A 19,025-nucleotide genomic window follows, 5' to 3' on the forward strand; every position below is an offset into this window, starting at 1 on the left:
GTTGGGCTGGGGAGGAAGCAAAGGGTCACATTCTCGCAGGTGGGAAGCACCAAGATCACAGGCCATGCGTCAGGTGGTAACCTGACCTCAAGTAAAGTCAAAGCTGGTTCATTGAAGGGCATGTGACGAGGAGAGGCTTATTCTCTGCTTCTCAAATGCACACCTTCCCCACCTATACTCTGAAAGAGTGCGGTAGGATAGCTGCTCTTGAGGGAATCTGATAAACAGACAAGGGGGCACAGTCAGTATCCTTCAAGCTCCCTTGAGTTCTTGTTGTTGACAGATGGCACAACTGCCAAGTTTACTACAGATCCATGTGTGAAATGTCATTGGTAAGCGCATGTAGCTACTTGTGAATTGTATATAACCAACTGCATTTCAAGATTAGTATCTGAAGACAAAGACTAGATTAGGTAGTTAGGAAATTCAGAGGAGTTGGAGATATGTGAGTACTTAGCATGATGATTTGGGTAAATAATGGGAGGAGGTGTGCAGTACCCTGTGATATTTCTGAGCTGATGCTGCTTCTTTTCCTCCACAGGCACCATCAGTGGCTGTGTGCCCTGTTAAGCATTCCTTGGCAGCAGGAGGAACAGATGCAGGACATTTCTGCAGCCTGTTTGATAGTGTAATACCTCTCAAAACCTTCAGAGATGTTTCACAGTGCTGCTGAAGTCTATGAGACAGCCCTGAGGGTGGCAGCCTCATGTGAACTATCTTGACCTTCTTTTGTACCTCCAGAAAGCCTGGTCAATCTCTTCAGACCAGAGCCGGCTCTTTCTCAGGATGTTAGAAAGCAATTAATATTCTGTGATCATATCTTGTACCCCCAAAAAGGAGATGAAAAGATTTTTGAGAGATTCGGAAGAGGGAACCAGAAAGGAAAAACAAACAAAAAAAGATGAGCTGCATCTGTCTGAGAGTTTCTGTGTCTCTATCTCCCTGCTTGGGTACATTCAGGTCTGCACCTCTGACTGTTAGCAGATCTGCCTTTTCATCTTTAATGCTATTTGTGAAGGACCATTTACCTTACCTTTTCCTTTTGATCTCTCTTGCTTTCTGCTCCTCTAGCTTTATGGCCAATACACAGACAAGATAACTGACTTTGCAGAGAAGGAAGCAGCAAAATTACTGAATAAGAAGCAAGCCCAAAAGAACAATGAAAGACCCCTGAAACGTGAGAGTCAAGTAGAGATCAAAGAAGAGCACTATTCCAAATGTCAAGGTAGGGACAATTCATCTTTCATTATCCTATGACCAGATATTGGGTAGGCAAGTCAGAGAGCCAGAATTTAAGCAAGGCAAAAAGACAAGAAAATTGTGACTGGGGAGAAGCAGAGAAGGAAGGAAAAGGAATCACAGTGGATCCAAAAGACTTTTTAATGCCAGCTTTCATCCTAGGAAGAGCCAAGATCTGTTTGGAAAAAAGACCAGTCCCAAGTTAATAATTTTTTCCACAACAGATCTCTGTAACAGGAGGAAAAGGACCTTCTTGAGTCAAAGTTTTGCTGCTAGTGCACAAGATGTTAAATTCCCCCCTCCTCCCTTTGTTGTTTTTTTTTTTTCAAACTGCATCAGATTTTGCAGGACTGTGTAGGAGAGGGATGGGTACCAGTCCTTCAACACTAAGCCCATGATGCTTCCAAATAAATCCTTATTATAGTCAGTTCTCAGCATAGGAGAGGAGAGACAGACACAGGCTTCATCTACGTTCCCTCAGCTTTTCTGGTTCATTCTTCCCTCCACAGACTGTGCTAGACGCATCCAGAAATATGTTGCCAAGAAGCTTGGAGAGGACTGGATTTTCTTGGTTCTGTTGGGTCTGGTCATGGCGTTGGTGAGCTGGGGAATGGATTATGCCAGTGCGAAAAGCCTACAGGGTGGGTCCTTTTCAGGTGTTGCAAAAGCACACCGTAAATGATATGAATGTTTTACAAAGCCCAGTGACCAATGTTCCTCCTCCTTTAACATCAGTGTCCCATCCTCATCCCTTGCTGCCTGGAAAGTTTGAAGTACTTGCGACATAGTAGAGAAAAGGTTAACTAGGGAGAGGTTCTTTAAAGGGATGGCAGGGAAAAATTTGGAAGTAAGCGGGCAGAAACAAAGGATATGTATATGAGTCAAAGACAAACCATTATTTTGAATCCCTTTCCCTCCCGCTCCTTTGAATATGTAGGGACACAGGGAAGTGGTACTGTGTTCTTTCCTATTATACTGGTTCCCATCCTCCCCAGGTCTATTGAGCACATGGGGGGCAGGGAGGGGAAGGGGCTCTTAGATGCCCTCCTGACACTGTTTCTGCTTTTTACCTCATTATTTTTCTTTCTAATTTTTTTTATACAGTGCCCTGCAGTTTCCGGCTACCTGGCCACAGTGCTCTCTCCTTTGGCTCTTTTCACAAAGATCTCCTAATCACTGTCTTATATCACAGAATCATAGAATAGTTTGGGTTGGAAGAGACCTTTAAAGGTCGTCTAGTCCAATCCCCTGCAATGAGCAGGGACACCTTCCCTGCATTTTTCCTGTGGTCCCTCTCCCTTTTGCCAGCTGTAACAATTAGAAGACCTTTCGGGTCCCCTGCCCTCCCTCTCGGTGCACACATGCACACACAACATTGCCCACACCCTGTTAACTGCACTGTTCCTTTGTCCTTACTCCCAGTGTCCCACTCCTGACCTGCACATGCACACCAATCCTTTCCTCTCAGTGCTCTTGGCTGCTGATGTCCACCAGACACTGCAGTTCCTCAAAGCTCCCAATATTCCTTCAGCCCAGTGTTCCTCCCGCTAGAGCTTCCCCATCTACCAGGTGTCTGGCTTACCCTACCAGTCTCAGAGGGCCTTTGTCCTTCATACTCCCTGCAGCTGAGTTCTTTGGTTGGTTTTTTTCTTTCCCTCCACCAAGTCTCAGCCTCCTGCTGTGTGAGGAGCCAGCTCAGGCAAAGAAGATGAACTGCACGTGAGCTGCAGTTCAGTTTGGATTCTCGGCAGCTCGTGCTGTTGTACCTGACTGAGCAATGGTACCACTGCTGTTTTAACAGTTGGCACAGATCCCTTCATGCTGCTGCTCTAAAAGGCAAATCATAAGCAGAGCTTTTAAGCTAGTTTTTAAGAAAGAATGATTTTTTGTGTGATTGAGATGGAGGAGAGGGCACTAGCTGTTGGTGGACCACTTTATTATCCTTCAGGACCTACATAAGGCCCTCAGGCTGTCAAATGAAAAGACCCCGTACAGTAATTCATCCTCACAACTGCATGTAACACACCTCTTCTTACACCACATTTGGGCACAGGTATTAATAGTGTCTAAGAACAGAGAGACACTTCTATCCATTCCTACATAATGCCTGTTTTATTTGGGAACTCATACTCAAAATGTAACAAGGCTTGTCTTAGAAAATGAGGACTTTAGGATAGCATTTCTCAGGGACATTTAGTATGGGTAGGTTTAGCAAGTGTGCGATTCTTTGATGTCTACCAACCTGTTTGGAGCAGCTGTGGTTACTTACAACTTCTTTGTTTGTCTGTCTACAGCCTACAAGTGGATGTACAGAGAGCTGCACCCGAATGTTCCTATGCAGTATCTGGCGTGGGTCACATACCCACTTGTTCTTATTCTGTTTGCGGCCATTTTCTGCCACCTCGTCTCTCCACAGGCTGTTGGTGAGGGCAGAAGGCATGGCAAGATCTGTTTCTGTCTGTCTCTTTTTCTTATTCCATTTGCCTGTGGGTTTTGTTCATCCCCTGCTCTGCTGTTGTTTTCAGGGTCTGGGATCCCAGAGCTCAAGACCATTATGAGGGGAGTGGTCCTCAAGGAATATCTCACTCTCAAAGCTTTTGTGGCCAAAGTTGTGGGCCTCACAGCTGGGCTTGGAAGTGGCATGCCTGTGGGGAAAGAGGTAAATATTGCTGTTTTCATGTGCAGTTAGTGGCCAGGGTCTGGTAGGTGAGAGGGGTTGTCTGTGGAAGAAGAGTCTATAAATGTTTTCTTACCTTTGCCACCATTCCTTTTCTCAAAGCTCTGCTCTTTCCAGCAACGCTTATCTTCCATTGGCCATTTTCCTTCTACTTTGAAAGGCTTGATATAGAAAACATCAAAGAACTCAAGTCAGGTAGTCCTTAAGAGGGAAAAAAAAAAGAAGACTGGAGGACTGGCTGAGATGGCCAAAGAGAAATTATGAGATCTGCAATGGCTAGGTGGTTGTCAGTAACCAGAGGGTAACCCTCTCTGATTTTCTCTTCCTCTTCCTTTGCAGGGTCCTTTTGTGCATATTGCCAGTATCTGTGCTGCGGTACTCAGCAAGTTCATGTCAATCTTCTGTGGTGTGTATGAGGTAAGGCACATGTCTGCATACAGCTCTTCCACAGGTTGAACTCCTAAGACACATAGGATAGTGTTGGCAGGCCACAAAACAGAGAGGAGATATATGGATTGAAGTTCACCGTACTGCTATAGAGCAGTAAAATACAAGCCAAAGAAAATGGTAGTGGGAGGCCAGATATACAGCCAAATAACTGTGCAGGACCACCAATGTTACCTACCAATTACACAGAGGCTGGTTAGGAATATGCAAAGTTTTCAATCTCATGATGCTGATACCTTTGCACTGTGATCATTGTCTGTATAAAAAAGTAGCTGCAGACAAAGATCAATTTGTCTTTAAGCCAAATTTATACAGCATTGCTAATTATAGACACTGACACTGTCTCTAGGCTTTTGCTGTCGCAGAACAGCCTCTGCAGGCTGATCATTGTATTGACTAGTTGTATAAAAAAATCTATTAACTGCATATATAGCTAAATGTAGGAACTGCTTTACATACAGGCTCCTAGCAGAAACTGGCTGTGTAATACAACAATGGGAGGTGCTGTTCTACTTGAGTAGATCCTGTCTGTGCATAAGGACCAGATGTCACTGCTGAAGACCAGCTGACAGTACTAAAGACTGCACTAAAGTGTGTAGAGCCTGCTATTTGTAATAGCAATGGCTGAATCTGCTGCTGGCTGTTGCTTTGTTTCATTGTTCTGGATCCTAATCCCTTGGCTTTGCTCCCTCTAACCCCAGCATGCCCTTCTCTGGCTGCACTCTCTGTTCCAGAATGTGCATAGGCAGTTCGACCTCCTGGTGGCGGCTTGCGCAGTTGGAGTTGGATGTTGCTTCGGGGCTCCTCTTGGAGGCAAGTGTCTTCCTATCTGTGACATTTAATGTACAACTCATTTAGCCTCTTGCTGTGAGATCTCCTGCTCTCAGGCAGGTTCTCCACAGATACCTCTCCACTCAAGCAACACAAGTTCGTTCTTTTCTCATGTAACTGGTGGCAGTGAAAGAAAGGGAAGGTCATAGGAAAAGTGACACCTATTAATGTGCTGATTTCTAATGATGTAGCTTGTTCAGTCCGTGCTGGCCATAGACATTGTTCAACCTGGAGAGCACCAAGGTCTGTTCAGAAATCAGTAAGGATCGAGTAGAGAACAGAAGTTAAAAAAACCCCTTCATGTAGGGAGTAGCAACATCTAAGGGAAGGAGATGATGGCAAGTATGACAGGAAGTGATAATGTGAACAGGAAACTACTATACGAATACTTCATCAGTGGACTGGAGAACAGAAATATCAGCGTGTAAAGTTTTGGGCTCCCCATATAAGAGAGATGCGAAGGGCCAGTAAGATGGTTGGGAGGTTGGAGTAATGGTATATGAGGAGAGGCTGAGGAGGCTGGGTTTGCACAGCCTAAGGCAGAAAAGGCTAAAGGGGGATGGTCTAACTGATATCATCAACCATCTAAAGGGGGATTTTAGCAAAGATTGATCCAGGCTCTTTTCAGAGGGGCAGAGTGTAAGAGGCAACGGGCACAACTTGCAACAAGGGAAATTCTGACGATGTATAAGGAAAATATGTTCCCCTCTCCCAGGGGTGGTTCAGCACTGGCACAGATGCCCAGAGGGTCTGGGGAGTCTCCACCCTTGGAGAAGAACCTGATCTAGCCTTGGAATTAGCACAACTCTGAGCAGGGAGTTGGAGGAGACACCTTCAGTGGTCCCTTCTCACTTTTCTATGATCCTGCTGTGAGGAGAAATGTGGAAATTTATCTCTGTCCCCTCGCATTTGTACTAGTCTTCTGATTCACAGAATTTCCTTAAACAGCACATGTGCCAGAGGCACATGGTAACTTCTTCCTAAAACAGTGGAAATGTATTCATAAATCATTTGTCTTAAAATGTTCTCCATTCTTTGTTGTGCTTTCATTTCACTTTCCTCCCATGCACTGCCCCAAACCTCTCTCCATGGTTATTGTGCCCAGAAGTTTAAGGAGTTTTGGAAATGTGATGTTTTATCTAAGTTGACTTTATTTCTTCTATGTGCTACTTTCCTGTTAGTCTTCAAATGGATGAGTTAGCTGACAAATTCAGCATGGTCTTGCATCAACAATAATAATGATCTTTACTCTGGTTTGCTATTAAAAAGAAGGCACGAACATAGTTTGTCAGCTACAAATTAGAGGTTCTTCAGTTGATAACCTGAGAAAAGATGCGCCAGGAAGAAAATCAGGTCCAGCAAGAGAGAGACTGAGAGCTGTGTATATGTGGGCAATATAGCAAGTTGGAGACAGCCTGAGCTGAAGACTGAGGCTTCAAGGCAAAACTTGTAAGTCTGCCAAAAACTGTGAGAGAAAGCAGGTTCAGAACCAAGGATTAGACCATAGTCAGGTGGAACCATCGGTAGTATACAGAAGAACAGGGTATCTCTCTTAATGGTAAAAAAAAACAGTGAAAAACAAATGAACAAACAAACAAACAAACAAAAACCCTTCCATAACACAGTCTATAGTTCTTATTTGTTTCTCTGTACCTCTAATTAATATAGTCTTAGAAACTGCAGGACACATTATACATTGTTCACTAGGAGAGGCTAGAGAAGAAAAGAGAAGGCTAAAGGGGGAGTGGTCTAATTGCTGTCTTCTGTAGCTAAAGGAGATGTTAGAGAGACAGAATAGCCAAACTCTTCTCAGAGAACAGTGAAAGGACAGGAGACAACAGGCACAACTTGCAACAAGGGAAATTCTATCTATGCATTAAAAAAAATTCTCCCCTTGCCCCAAAGATGGTTCAGGGTGGCACAGGTGCCAAGATAGGCTGGGGAATCTCCACCCTTGGAGGGGCTCAGGGCTCACCTGGACAAGATCCTAAGCACCCTGATCTAGCCTTGGAGTTAGCCCAGCTCTGAGCAGAGAGTTGGAGAAGCCACCTCCAGAGGTACCTTCCAGACTAAAACTTGCTGTGAGTCTGTGATAACATTGTGGTATGGGAACAAACTGAAAGTTATCATAGCTTTTGTAGCCCTAGTTGGGTTCCTCTTATGGATTCACACCAAACTGCCAAATGTGATCTCCATTACCTGGGAGTCATGTAATCTTTAGCTGACCTTAATCCAAGATATAGTTTGCAACTTCAGATCATATTGCCCAGAGTGTGTAACTTCTTGGTGTTGTTGCTGGTGAATACCACCCTATGTATTAATGAGGAGCCCTCAAAATAGATTTGAAAAGCCAATTTAGCCCTTAACAAGCAAAAGGTGCCCAGCCTACTTTTTCTGAGTGCACTCTGGTACTCTTTGTTTGTCTATTTGTTTTGGTCTATCTGGCTACTCCTGTGCTGCTACACAGCACCAGCACTCTGACACAGTGCTGGGTCCTGGGAGATGCCATATGCCACAGGCTGTTCCCAGTCGTTGCGGTAGGTGTCTCTATCTCATACTGTTCTTCAACACTGTCCCATCAGGCTTTGCACCTTCAAGCAACTCTAATTACCTCTTGCTATACTGCAGGCCGTGTTGCGTATACCCTCAGTTTCAAGCTGTTAATCACCATGCTGGTGGGCTATAACACAACCCTCCCACTATTCCAGACACTTTGAAACATAGTGACAAAGGATGAGGAAAAGGCTGAGGTACTTAATGCATTCTTTGCCTCAGTCTTTAATAGTAAGACCAGTTGTTCTCCGGGTACCCAGCCCCCTGAGCTGGAAGACAGGGACTGGGAGCAGAATGAAGCCCCATAATCCAAGGGGAAATGGTTAGTGACCCGCTACACCACTTAGACACACACAAGTCTATGGGGCTGGATGGGACCCACCCAAGGTTACTGGGGGAGCTGGCGGAAGTGCTCACCAAGCCACTTTCCATCATTCATCAGTAGTCCTGGCTAACCGGGGAGGTCCCAGTTGACTGGAGGTTAGCAAATGTGATGCCCATCTACAAGAAGGCCCAGAAGGAGGATCCGGGGAACTACAGGCCTGTCAGCCTGACCTCGGTGCTGGGGAATGTTATGGAGCAGATCATCTTGAGTGCCATCACACGGCACATACAGGACAAGCAGGTGATCAGGCCCAGTCAGCATGGGTTTATGAAAGGCAGGTCCTGCTTGACTAACCTGATCTTCTATGACAAGGTGAGCCGCTTAGTAGATGAGGGAAAGGCTGTGGATGTTGTCTACCTAGACTTTACTAAAGCCTTTGACAGCATTTCCCACAGCATTCTCCTGGAGAAATTGGCTGCTCATGGCTTGGATGAGCGTACTCTTTACTGGGTAAAAAACAGGCTGGATGGCCAGGCCCAAAGACTGGTGGTGAATGGAGTTAAATCCAGTTGGTGGCTGGTCACAAGTGGTATTCCCCAGGGCTCAGTTTTGGGGCCAGTTCTGTTTAATATCTTTATCAATGATCTGCATGAGGGGATGGAGTGCACCCTCAGTCAGTTTGCAGATGACACCAAGTTGGGCGGGAGTGTTGATCTGCTCGAGGGTAGGAAGGCTCTGCAGAGCGACCTGGACAGGCTGGATTGATGGGCCCAGGCCAACTGTATGAGATTCAACAAGGCCAAGTGCCGGGTCCTATACTTCGGCCACAACAACCCCATGCAGCGCTACGGGCTTGGGGAAGAGTGGCTGGAAAGCTGCCCAGCAGAAAAGGACCTGGGGGTGTTGGTTGACAGCCGGCTGAACATGAGCCAGCAGTGTGCCCAGGTGGCCAAGAAGGCCAATGGCATCCTGGCCTGTATCAGAAATGGTGTGGCCAGCAGGAGTAGGGAAGTGATCGTGCCCCTGTACTCGGCACTGGTGAGGCCGCACCTCGAATACTGTGTTCAGTTTTGGGCCCCTCACTACAAGAAGGACGTTGAGGTGCTGGAGCGTGTCCAGAGAAGGGCAACGAGGCTGGTGAGGGGTCTGGAGCACAAGTCTTATGAGGAGCGGCTGAGGGAACTGGGGTTGTTTAGCCTGGAGAAAAGGAGGCTGAGGGGAGACCTCATCGCTCTGTACAGCTACCTGAAAGGAGGTTGTAGCGAGGTGGGCGTCAGTCTCTTCTCCCACGTAACAAGTGATAGGACGAGAGGAAATGTCCTCAAGTTGTGCCAGGAGGTTTAGATTGGGGAGGTTTAGATTGGACATTAGGAAAAATTTCTGCACTGAAAGGGTTGTTAAGCATTGGAACAGGCTGCCCAGGGAAGTGGTTGAGTCACCATCCCTGGAGCTATTTAAAAGACGTGTAGACGTGGTGCTTAGGGACATGGTTTAGTGGTGGACTTGGCAGTGCTAGGTTAATGGTTGAACTTGACGATCTTAAAGGTCTTTTCCAACCTAAATGATTTTATGATTCCATGAATCCCATCCCCATTCCGGACGTGATTATGTCTTAAGGCCACAAGGGCACTAATAGGGCCCAGAAGTTACCTAAGACAAAGCTGTGGATAAGGACACATTGTTCTGGGTCAGTGAATGGTCCATGGCCCTTTTTTATTGGGCTGTGCAGAGATAGCCTTGAGACACCTCTTGGTTGGGACTCTATCAAACACCTGCTCGGGTAAACAGGAATTCATGGCCTTCTGGCCTTAGAATTCAGTCTGGCCACTCAGATTCCCACCATAACACAAGACCACCCATTCTCAGAACTCTCATGGGAGATCTAACAGGCTACTTTGGGAACACGTGGTAGTAGAAAGTATCAAATACACAGGCTTTTAACACTGGTGTATTATACACCACCTAGGATTTAGACAAAAGAAAAGAAAACCTATCTGCCCAACTTTCACCATTCTCAGGTATTTCAGGGCCAAATCTTGGAGAAAGAGTGGGAGAGCATTTTCTCCCTTTCAACAGCTATGTGGCTTCCAAAACTGTCTCAGGAGAGAATCTACTTTTTACACCTTCCATTTCCCTTTATTGTCATGACTGTTTTCACCAGGACGGCACAATCCTTTACTAGGTGATCTGTTACCCACTCACCTACCCAGGGTGACAGGACCTTCAGCATCTGTCCACACTCAGTTCTGGATATGCATGTGCCTTGTGCACACAAACTCACAGGGTGGGGTTTTTGAGGCACTCTCTGGCACATGTGCATCCTGAGGTTCCCTGCCAAAGTAAAAGACATGGAGTAAAACATACATATGTGCCCTGCACCCTCTGGAGGATTTTCCACGAGACATTTCTTCTACAGTGACAGAAATGTGCATGTTTCAATGAAAGATGAGATGCTGTCTTCTCCACGTGTCTTGAAGATGTGACTCCAGGTATATGCCTGTCTTGTGCCAGGTCTTGTCTTTCGAATGTTTTGAAGCCATCCAGAAGAGAGAAGTAAGATAAATATAGCTGTAACTCTAAGACTGGTGACAGAGCTGGGTGACAGCATGTGGCCGTACCTGCCAATTCTGTTACTCACTCTCTGCTTTCTTTCCTTCTTTCTTCTGTTTGTCTGTCTCTCTTTGTCTCTTTCACCAGTAGCAGCCATATTATTACGCGGATGTCCTGACTGTGGGTTGCGCTGTGGGGGTCGGCTGCTGCTTTGGGACACCACTTGGAGGCAAGTGGCTGTTCTGTTTCCTTTTTCTTAGGTACCTAAATCCTCTCCTGCCTAGTCCTCTTCTCCTCTCCCCTTTTCCTGCACCGTATTTTTGATCTGTCAACTACCTTGAACAAAGAAGCTTACCTTCAATGTTACCAACCTCCCCAGCATCTCTGACACAGTCTTTTTCTCCACGTTGTCAGCATTCTGGAGGCAAGAGGGGAAGGCTCTCTAGAATAGTGGTCTCCAAATTGGGGTGTGCATACCTCAGAGGGTGTGCAAGATGATCCACTGGGGTGTGGGAAGAAAATATTGGAATTTCTATTTTTTTTTTAATCTAAAAAAATAAGAAATAAATTAAGCTTTACTAATATTCAGTAATTGGCACTGGTGCCCTCACTCGGTCCATATGTCGGATGGCCACTCTTGTGACATACAGTGCATGAGGTGTCCTGGGTGTAGAGTTGTTCACAATGCGGAGAGTTGACAGTGGTGCCCTCACTCTTTTGCTCACTTTCAGCATATTGCAATGTATTGCAATCGATGTGTGCCCACCTAAGTGGATTTACGGATTGTATTATCTAGCGTTAACTAAACTAACCCTCACAAAATGGACAAGTGGCTTAAAAAGATTCCTGCAAAGAGACCATGGATTGAAGATAATACTAATAATGCGAGCACAGACGAATGACAAGAAAATGGCAGAAGTGACACTTCCACTCCTAGTACAAGCTCTTAATCAGTCACATTATGAGGTAAAAAGTGACCAGCTAATCAGGTCTGACAAGAAGTTGGCCAAAAAAAAAAAATTATCAAAGACTATTTGAAGTATGGATTTACATCTGCTATCATTAACGATGAACCTCACCCTAAGTGTATATTGTGCTTTGAGAAGTTAGCTAATGATGGTATGAAGCCATCAGAATTAGCAAGACATTTAAAAACTAAGCATCCAGAACATGAAGACAAACCTCTACAGTTTTTTCAGCGGTGTTTCAAGCTATGTGATATTCAATCCAGTAGTTTACAAAACTTCACTGAACTTAATGATAAATGTTTAGAAGCCTCCTTTGAGGTTTCTTACTTCATAGCAAAAGACAAAAAGCCACATACCACTGGGGAAACACTTGTTCTTCCTGCCACGGTAAAAATGGCTGAAATAATACACAGAAAGCAATACAGCAGCAAACTAAAATGCATTCCTTTGTCAGCAAACACTGTTGGAAGATGCATGGACAACATTGCTGAAGATTTGAAGAAACAAGTATCAGTACAAATTACACAGTGTGAGAGGCTTGCTATGCAGCTGGATGAAAGTACAGATGTTTCTAACATGTCTCAGCTGATGGTATTTGCTAGATTCTGTTTCGATAAGGGAAATACATGAAGAACCACTTTCTGTGAGCCACTAAAGGAGAGATTTACCAGAGAAGCTATATTCTCAACAGTAAACTCCTTCTTTAATAAAAATGTTTTATGGAAAAGCTGTGCAAGTATAACGACCAGTGGAGTGGCTGCTTTGGCTGGCGTAAGAAAAGGATTGCGTGGTAAGGCTACGCAGATAGCACCACACCTGAAATTCATCCACTGCATTGTTCATAGGCAAGCTATTGAAGCAGAGAAGTGGGAGCCAGACATGCACAAAGTGCTACAGGATGTCATTGTTGTGGTTAATTTCATAAAAACAAGACCTTGAAACAGTAGAATCTTTACAATACTTTGTAATGAGATGGGGAGGGACCATGAAAATCCTTTGTACCATACAGACATTTGCTGGTTATCTCGTGGCAATGGGCTTCAAAAAAGAGTTGTTGAATTTAAAGACCAGTTACACATTTTTCTTTTACAAGAAGACAAGCGTTCTGAATTTGCTGATCTTTTCTGTGATGACAAGCATCTGTCAGTAGCATACTACCTAGCAGTTATTTTCGAAAAAATAAACTTACTTGATGTATCCCTTCAAGGTGAAAGTGATGTTCTAATCATGGGTGAGAAAGTAACTGCTTTTCAAAAGAAATTTGTGCTGTGGAGATTTTTGTGATTTTCTTGCCAAATACAATGTAAGTGTGTCACCTACAAAAACTCTCATACATGTATGCTTAAAAACTTGGAAACAACTTTCTAACCTGTTTAAAAATCTTCCAGATTAAGAGTTTCAGTGGGTTTTGAACCCATTTGTTAAAGATATAAAAATTCAACACCTTCTGATTAGTTTGCAAGAACAACTGATTGACATCAGGGAAGATGGAAATTTACTATGCAAATTTCAACAAAAATCTTTGCATAAGTGGTGGATGGGATTGAAAAAATAGTACCATGATTTAGTAAGCACAGCCAACGATGCATTTCTTGCATTTGGATCTATGTATCTTTGTGAGATATCTTTTTCAGCTATGACAGCCATTAAGACCAAGTATTGAAATAAAGTGAACATAGAACCAGACCTTTGAATCACTGTATCACAAAGTGTTAAACCAAGATTTCAAAAACTAAAGAATACCAATATTTTTTGTAAGAACAAAATTTTTTTTGTTCCATTAATAAATAAACTATTTTTAAAATTTTGTTTTTTCATCTTTAACTCACCCTTTTTTAATTTCTATTTTTTGTGTATGTTTTATATTGTACATAATATATTAGTACAGTAGTACATGTATATAATTTTTAAATAAATACACATATATTGGGGGGGTATGTGCTCAAAAATTTTTTATTGATAGGGGTACACGATCAAAGAAGTTTGGAGACCACTGCTCTAGAAGACTATTTAGAAGCCTCTCATGCTTCTAACATTACACTTCTGATTTTAACTTTGCTCCCTTTCCAATTCTTTCTAGGGGTCCTTTTCAGCATTGAGGTCACTTCTACATACTTTGCTGTGCGCAATTATTGGAGAGGTTTCTTTGCAGCTACCTTTAGTGCCTTCATTTTCCGAGTCCTTGCTGTTTGGAACAAGGATGCAGGTAAGCTAAGAACCATTCCTACTCTCTTTGTACAAAAGTTGCCCTATTAATTTATTATTTTCCATCTTCCTCGAAACTACAACCTTGTATAATGTTTGAAACTTCGGCCATGACATGTGACTTCCAGCAGTACAGAAGGAAAGAGAAAGGGAAGTATCTTATGTCATCAACTGTACAACCCAAACTATTCCTAGGTGTGCTGGGGATATGACTGAAAAATGACTGAATATGAGTCCTTGGGAAGTAAGAGGGCCCCTGAGGTGGGATTTTTGCCTCTACTCAGCATAATCTCAAGGCTGCAAACACAGAGGTATCCCATCACAGAGGATGTAATGCATACTACAGTGTATGCTGCTGTGATCTGCTGGAAATTCCATGGTCTGCTTTGGTCATCTCTTGACTAGAAGCATAAAAACCAAATAGTCTAGAAAATTGAGATGATAAAATGGTTAGGAGGCTACAGGATTGGTAGGGTGCAACTGGAGGTCCTGAAAAAATAACTGTCTCAAGTAACTGAAAAGCACGAGTGCAACATTTGTGTAGACAGAAATCGCACAGAACAAGCTTGTTCAGGAGAACATTAGCAGGACTACGAGTGTGGGAACAGTGACTTTCCATTTGTGGACAATGAAATTGTAAGGGACCAGCTGTATCAGCTGAATGTTCACAAGTCCATGGGGCCTGATGGGATTCACCTCAGAGTACTGAAGGAGCTAGCTGGTGTTGGGAGGTCTTGGGAGTCTGGGGAGGTCCCTACTCACTGGAAGCTAGCCAATGTTATTCCAGTCTACAAAAAGGGCATGAGGGAAGACCCAGGGAACTACAGACCTGTTAGTCTAACCTCAGTTCCTGGAAAAATTATGGAGAAGATCATACTGGGTACTATTGAAAGGCATTTAAAGAACAATGCAATCATCAGGCACAGTCAGCATGGGTTCACAAAGGGAAAGTCCAGTTTAACTAATTTGATATCCTTCTATGATAAGGTCACCCACCTAGTGGATGAAGGGTAGGCAGTGGATATAGTTTTTCTGGATTTTAGTAAGGCTTTTGATACTGTCCCTCACAGCATCCTTCTGGACAAGTTGTCCAGCTATGGGATGAGCAGGTTCAAGGTGCGGTGGGTGAAGAACTGGCTGAAGGGCAGGGCTCAAAGGGTTGTAGTGAATGGGGCTACATCTGGCTGGTGACCAGTGGTGTTCCTCAGGGTTCAGTTCTAGGGCCAGTTCTGTTCGATATATTTGAACATCCATCAACGATCTGGATGCAGGAGTTGAATGCACCATTAGCAAGGTGCTGTTGACTCTCTTGAGGGACAAGAGGCCTTGCAGAGGGATCTAGACAGATTGGAGCATTGGGCTATCATTAATGGGATGAAATTTAACAGGTCCAAATGCCGGATTTTGCACCTGGCACGGAGTAACGCCGGGCACGAGTATAAATTGGGAGAGGAGTGGCTAGAGAGCAGCCCCACAGAAAGGGATCTCGGGGTGCTGGTCGACAGGAGGCTCAACATGAGTCAGCAGTGTGCCCTGGCAGTCAAGACGGCAAACCGCATCCTGGGGTGCATCAAACACAGTATGACCAGCTGGTCAAAAGAGGTGATTATCCCGCTGTATTCAGCATTGGTACGGCCCCACCTTGAGTGCTGTGTGCAGTTCTGGGCCCCACAATTTAAGAAGGATGTGAAGGTCCTTGAATGTGTCCAGAGGAGGGCAACAAAGCTGGTGAAAGGGCTGGAAGGAATGTCCTGTGAGGAGCAGCTAAGGACTTCAGGCTTGGCTAGTTTGGAGAAAAGGAGGCTGAGGGGCGACCTCATTGCTCTCTACAGCTTCCTGCGGAGGGGAAGTGGAGAGGGAGGTGCTGAGCTCTTCTCCCTGGCATCCAGTGATAGGACGCGTGGGAATGGTTCAAAGCTGCGCCAGGGGAGGTTCAGACTGGACATTAGGAAGCATTTCTTTACCGAGAGGGTGGTCAAACACTGGAACAGGCTTCCTAGAGAGGTCGTCGATGCCCCAAGCCTGTCAGTGTTTGAGGCATTTGGACAGTGCCCTTAATGACATGCTTCAACTTGGTCAGCCCTGAATTGGTCAGGCAGTTGGACTAGATGATCGTTGTAGGTCCCTTCCAACTGAACTATTCTATTCTATTCTATTCTATTCTATTCTATTCTATTCTATTCTATTCTATTCTATTTCAGATACTGTGGCAATGGCAGAAGGCAGCCATTTCTTTGTAAACTTCTTGCTTATAATGTCTTTATCTTTTATTCTTGGAGTTGCATCTATTTTATTGATCTGAGCTCCATGTGGGCAGTTCACTTACTTAAAACTGCTGTAACTTATGTCTCTCTTGACTTCACAGGGTTGGATTTTTTTTGTGCTAAAACATTATTTGGCTTGAATATTCTTTTGAATATAGAAAGTGACTGCACTTTCTACTTGAATGTAGAAAGTGACTACACCTTTGTCTGTGAAACACTACCTCATATTGAGAGGTATTCAACCATCCGATCTGTCACAAAAAACACATCTTTCTGTTCTTTCCAGAGGAAAATATAAGAAATTCAAAGACAGATGACAGGAGATAATCTATCCTTCACTTTATCTACTTATCTCCCTTGCTGATTTCTCAAATCATTAGAAATTAGCTTAATCCTGAAACATCTTAATTGTTGTCCCTTCTTCAAAATCATCCAGACAGCTTTAATACCCATATTAATGGCTCCTTACATTGTGCTTAATTGACTGTCTGGGTTAAAAAGTTCCATGATCGAATTGTCTATGAAAAATAGTTCCTTTTCAAAGTTCTGATTTTTCTTCGTCTGTGTTGCCAGTCTCCTTGTCCTTGTATTAAGGAACTAGAAACTTTTGTCTAGCTAAGTCATTCATTATTTTATGATCCTTTATCATGCCTGCTCTAACTTATCTTTCATGTCTTTTCTTCCTCATTTCCTTCTGAAAGTTACAAGCCCGGTCTTTTCAGCCTTTGTTCATGCAAGAGTTTTTCTTAGGCTCCCTCTCTGATGTCTTCACAATCTCTAAAATCTTGTCTACTCCCAGAAGTTATGCACCCGGTAGATAAGCGGATGTCTTTGTGCTAGTTTCCTGTATAGCTACTATTATCACCCAGTAAGAAAGCCTTTGTATGAGGTGGGTTAATGTACTTGAAAGTGGAAGAAGCTGCTTCCCTTAATGTGCACTATGCACATCTACCTGTAATGTTCATGTGGAACACCTCAACTATTGTAAATTCATACATAATATGTGAACTAACTTTTCTGCTTAGGCAAACATTTGCCATCTTCTTCCAGAATATTTTTGAGGTAAAATGATCAGAGTTCCAAGCAGATGTGGCTATCAAATGGCTTTATTGGAAGGCATTACAATACTGCAATGCAAAACTCTGCATTATGATACCATTTTTATGCAGCTGTAGTTAGGAAAAAGGTTAAAAGGCCATTTTCTTAGAGCTGTCTACACTGATCCAACTCTCTTTCTTGCAATACTGTTGTTAGATCAGATTCCTTCCTAATGTATCAATAATCCTCCCCCACTGCATTATTTTGCATTCATCAACACAGAACATTGCCTTTCTCATGCAGTCCTGTCTGCTTCCAACCAGGGTAAACTGATTCAGTATCATGTGCAGATTTTGCTGTCTTCCTCAGAAAATTCATAATCATAGAATCATAGAAAGATTTAGTTTGGAAGAGACCCCGGAGCTCTCTACTCCAAACTCCTGCTTACAGCACGGACAACTTTCCACTGCCTGTCCGGGCATCTGTTCCAGTGTTGAACCACCCCTCCAAAAAGAAGCATTTGCTCATTCTATGTAGACAAAATTCCCTTCTTGGAAGTTGTGCCCATTACCTCTCTTTCTTTCACTGTGTCTTTACAACTTCCCCATGAGGTAGGGGAGACTGCTGTTAGAACCCCCTTGGGCCTTCTCGTTTCCAGGCTGAGTAGAATTAGTTCCTGCAGCCTCTCCCTATGCCAATGTCCTGGACCATCTTGGGGCTCGCCACTGGAGTCTCTCCAGTTTTGTAACATTTCGTTTGTACTGGGTTTTCTAGATGTGGCTTCTTCAGTGCCGTATAGAAGGAAATAATCACCACTGTCAACCGGCTGGTTGTGCTTTTGCTGATGTGGCCTAGTATGTGGTTAGCTTTCATTGCCACAAGGGCACACATTAAGCATCGTATCCACCAGGATCCGCTGGCATGAGAGCAGAGATTGAGGGTAGGAAGGCTCTGCAGAGGGACCTGGACAGGCTGGATCGATGGGCCCAGGCCAATTGTATGAGGTTCAACAAGGCCGAGTGCCGGGTCCTATACTTCGGCCACAACAACCCCATGCAGCGCTACGGGCTTGGGGAAGAGTGGCTGGAAAGCTGCCCAGCAGAAAAGGACCTGGGGGTGTTGGTTGACAGCCGGCTGAACATGAGCCAGCAGTGTGCCCAGGTGGCCAAGAAGGCCAATGGCATCCTGGCCTGTATCAGAAATGGTGTGGCCAGCAGGAGTAGGGAAGTGATCGTGCCCCTGTACTCGGCACTGGTGAGGCCGCACCTCGAATACTGTGTTCAGTTTTGGGCCCCTCACTACAAGAAGGACGTTGAGGTGCTGGAGCGTGTCCAGAGAAGGGCAACGAGGCTGGTGAGGGGTCTGGAGCACAAGTCTTATGAGGAGCGGCTGAGGGAACTGGGGTTGTTTAGCCTGGAGAAAAGGAGGCTGAGGGGAGACCTCATCGCTCTCTACAACTACCTGAAAGGAGGTTGTAGCGAGGTGGGTGTTGGTCTCTTCTCCCAAGTAACTAGCGATAGGACGAGAGGAAACGGCCTCAAGTTGCGGCAGGGGAGGTTTAGATTGGATGTAAGGAAAAATTTCTTTACTGAAAGAGTGGTTAAACATTGGAACAGGCTGCCCAGGGAAGTGGTGGAGTCCCCATCCCTGGAGGTATTTAAAAGACGTGTAGATGAGGCACTTAGGGACATGGTTTAGTGGACATGGTGGTGTTGGGTCAGTGGTTGGACTCGATGATCTTAGAGGTCTTTTCCAACCTCAATGATTCTATGATTCTATGATTCTATGATTTTCCTGTTCACTAGGCCACCAGACTGTAACCGACGCACATGTCATTCCAGGTGCAGGACTAAATCTTTGTCTTTGTTGAATTTATGATGTTCCTACTGGTCAGCTCCTCCAGTTTGTGGAGGCCACTCTGAATGAAG

The 19,025-nt window shown here is 44.4% G+C and overlaps 1 protein-coding gene across 1 annotated transcript in view; it reads left to right on the top strand.

Annotated features, from left to right (window-relative positions):
* Positions 1-19,025, top strand: part of CLCN1 (chloride voltage-gated channel 1) — a 54,328-nt gene that overhangs the window by 14,023 nt on the left and 21,280 nt on the right. Inside the window, exons 3-9 of the mRNA XM_076334771.1 lie at positions 1,072-1,225; positions 1,749-1,880; positions 3,534-3,662; positions 3,765-3,898; positions 4,256-4,333; positions 10,773-10,851; positions 13,671-13,796. Of these exons, the coding sequence (XP_076190886.1) occupies positions 1,072-1,225; positions 1,749-1,880; positions 3,534-3,662; positions 3,765-3,898; positions 4,256-4,333; positions 10,773-10,851; positions 13,671-13,796 (832 nt within the window). The remainder of the gene's footprint in view (positions 1-1,071; positions 1,226-1,748; positions 1,881-3,533; positions 3,663-3,764; positions 3,899-4,255; positions 4,334-10,772; positions 10,852-13,670; positions 13,797-19,025) is intronic.

Source organism: Aptenodytes patagonicus, chromosome 1 (assembly GCF_965638725.1).
Source record: "Aptenodytes patagonicus chromosome 1, bAptPat1.pri.cur, whole genome shotgun sequence".
NCBI lineage: Eukaryota > Metazoa > Chordata > Aves > Sphenisciformes > Spheniscidae > Aptenodytes > Aptenodytes patagonicus.